Source organism: Phalaenopsis equestris, unplaced genomic scaffold (assembly GCF_001263595.1).
Source record: "Phalaenopsis equestris unplaced genomic scaffold, ASM126359v1 Scaffold000552, whole genome shotgun sequence".
NCBI classification, from domain to species: Eukaryota; Viridiplantae; Streptophyta; class Magnoliopsida; order Asparagales; family Orchidaceae; genus Phalaenopsis; species Phalaenopsis equestris.
Window position 1 is genome coordinate 1,230,383 of NW_018164992.1, and position 2,695 is coordinate 1,233,077.

Genomic DNA, 2,695 nt, shown 5'->3' on the forward strand with positions numbered 1-2,695 from the left:
CACTTAAATTTTTAAACATTAATATTTAAATAAAATATTATTTATTTTTTTAATATTATGAAAATTTCATAAATAACTGGAAGCAAGATTATTTCAAATGATTTTTTTTTTTTTTTTTTTTTTTTTTGAGAAGGCAACGTCGCTTCACATGATACTCGAATTCTTAGGCATATACAAGGTGGCTGTCTGGCTGAAGGTTCGTATGATAGCCTATGATCATTCATTTTGAATATATATACATATATTAAAAAAATAGTCGGAGGCTGTTGGTACTCGGTAGAGCAGCCTTTTTGAAGGTCGTAAGTCAAGATCGTAAGTCTTTTCAGGTCATGTGTGGTCCGAGGCTTTTGGTAGAGCAGTTTCTTTGAAGGTCGTAAGTTCTCTCAGGTCACGTTTGAATCCCTCTCTCGCCAGTTTGTCGATAATGAGGGTGGTCATCGAATAGTTAGACACTTGAGGGTGATTAGTGGCTCGTATAATAGTTTTCGATCATTCTTTTACATATATATTGTCATGATTAAGTTTATAATACAAAAGTACTCTAAATAAAAATATAAAAGCTTAAAAGGTATTTTTATAAATATACAAGATTCTGTGATACGTATGTAAAATTCGCCTATAAAACCTAGGAGCAGTACCGGTCCAGCCATTGCTCTCCTCGCCGCCGGCTAGATAAGGCGAGCCACCGCCGCCCCTCCCCTCGCCGAACTAACCTCCATACTCGCAATCGGCTTCTCCTATTTACTGATCAAGCTGCCTTCGAAAGGGTGAGCGAGCTTCGCAACCACGCAGACGAAGATATTGATAAGAACCGAAGCGACTACGATTAGCTTCAGCAATGCAGCAGGTAATCACCAGAAAACTTGATACCCTAAAAATATGTCACGATCTTGCTGTGAATCGATGTCTGGATGGTTGAATTCACGGTTTCTTGATCGGTACAAGCAAAAGGGTTCTGGATCGGAAGTGGAAGTAACATGGGAGGATCAGCTGAACATCAACAAGTTCGGCAGACTGAATAATAGGTTCCACGAGCTCGAGGACGATATCAAAATCGCCAAGGTAAGGCTTGACTCAAACCTGAACCAGTATTTATGTTTTTTTTTTTTTTATTTCGCCTAGAATGTACTATTTGTCAGCTGGGTGATGATTGCAGTGTTTCGGTAAGGATTAATCTGGAGTGCCGTGAGATTAAGATCTTATTTGTTTGGGAACAGCTTGGATTTTTTTTTTGTTGGAATGGATTGATGTGGCTGTTATTGCAAGCTCAATTGTATGAGTTAATTAGAAGGAAAATATAAGCCTGATCCTGTTTTTAGAATCTTTCACGAAACTGTTTCGTTCATGTTCACTTCTGTGCTTTGGTGCTCCTACTTATCCAAATGGATGTGTAGTTTCGGCGCTTCTGATTGGAATATATCCATTACAGAAACAAATTAGCTAAACTTGTCCTATGAGATTTTTGGATCTGTATTGCTTATCAAACAATTGTCTTTTATGTACAAAGCGGCAACTTTGAAAAAAAAAAATAATAATAAAACTAAAAAATAGAATTAATTAATCTTTTTTGCATTACTTAGTGTTTTAGTATCTGCAGCATATTCAACGCCAATTTTAGGAGCTATACATAAAATTTGTTAATGTTTGTCAGATTACATGTTTTAAGAACTAGTATTCATAAAGAATGCTAACAATGTTTCCTTGATAAATTCTAACCATGCATGAATTGTATGACAAAAATGAATATTATCTTAGCCATTTAGAACACTTTATCTAGGCATATGAAATATGATAAATTACTCAAATAACAATGTAGACTAATATGCTAAAATGATTTATAAGTCAATGAAAATGAATAGTAAAAAAGTGTACAAGAGTACATTCATTGAAAAACTTGAAAAATAAAGGAAAACTTGAGGATGAAGATAAATTAATGTAGATGAGGGTTGATTTCCTACACTTTACTATAAGAAGGTTGCTCAAAACAATTAGATCATGGATTTTTTAAAAGATGAATTTTGAAAACAATAATGAAGAAATTTGATGCATATGAATCATATTCATCACAGAGTTTTAACATTCTAAACCATATTTAACAAGACTGGTTTGACTAGAAGACTAAATGCAAAAACATATAATAAACTTATTTCAATAATGTTATTTTGACCCCCAATTAATGAACTAAGGTAAAAGGGCAATTTTGTAATGTGGCACCGTCACCTACCACATCTCACCTACCGCTCACCTACCGGCCACCTACCGGCCACCTACCACCCACCTACCTCCCACCTACCACTCTCTTGCTTCTATAAATAGAGAGGGTGTGAGGCCTAGGACAAAAAAGGGAGAAGAGATCTTAAGCTACCACAAAGGAGGAGAGAATAGCTAGAGAGCTAGAGAGGAGGAGAGCATCTTGAGGCCTTGTATCAAGGTGTCGCTTGAGAGGGAGGTCGTAGAAGGAAGATGAGGGCTCATCTCTATGTATAAGCTATGTATTCTCCATTTCTTTTGCCTTAGTGAAATATTTGATTGATTCCCTCCCGTGGACGTAGATCCAGTTGGATCGAACCACGTAAACGATCTGTGTTTGCTTGTGTTCTTTTTCGTCTCATTTCTATGCAAGGAAGTACATATCTCACAACAATTGGCGCCGTCTGTGGGAAGATCCATACTTCTTGGCTAGAGGTGTCCGCGT

General features: G+C 36.5%; 1 protein-coding gene across 3 annotated transcripts in view; it reads left to right on the forward strand.

Moving 5' to 3' along the window:
* Positions 1-702: 702 nt before the first annotated feature.
* Positions 703-2,695, forward strand: part of LOC110029285 (probable prefoldin subunit 4) — an 11,239-nt gene continuing 9,246 nt past the window's right edge. Inside the window, exons 1-2 of one of the 3 annotated variants that reach the window (XM_020731513.1) lie at positions 703-847; positions 946-1,062. In XM_020731513.1, the coding sequence (XP_020587172.1) occupies positions 839-847; positions 946-1,062 (126 nt within the window). In that variant the 5' untranslated portion in view covers positions 703-838. Of the gene's footprint in view, positions 1,063-2,695 lie in introns of all 3 variants that reach the window. The other 2 variants (XM_020731514.1, XM_020731512.1) reach the window with 2 other exon arrangements.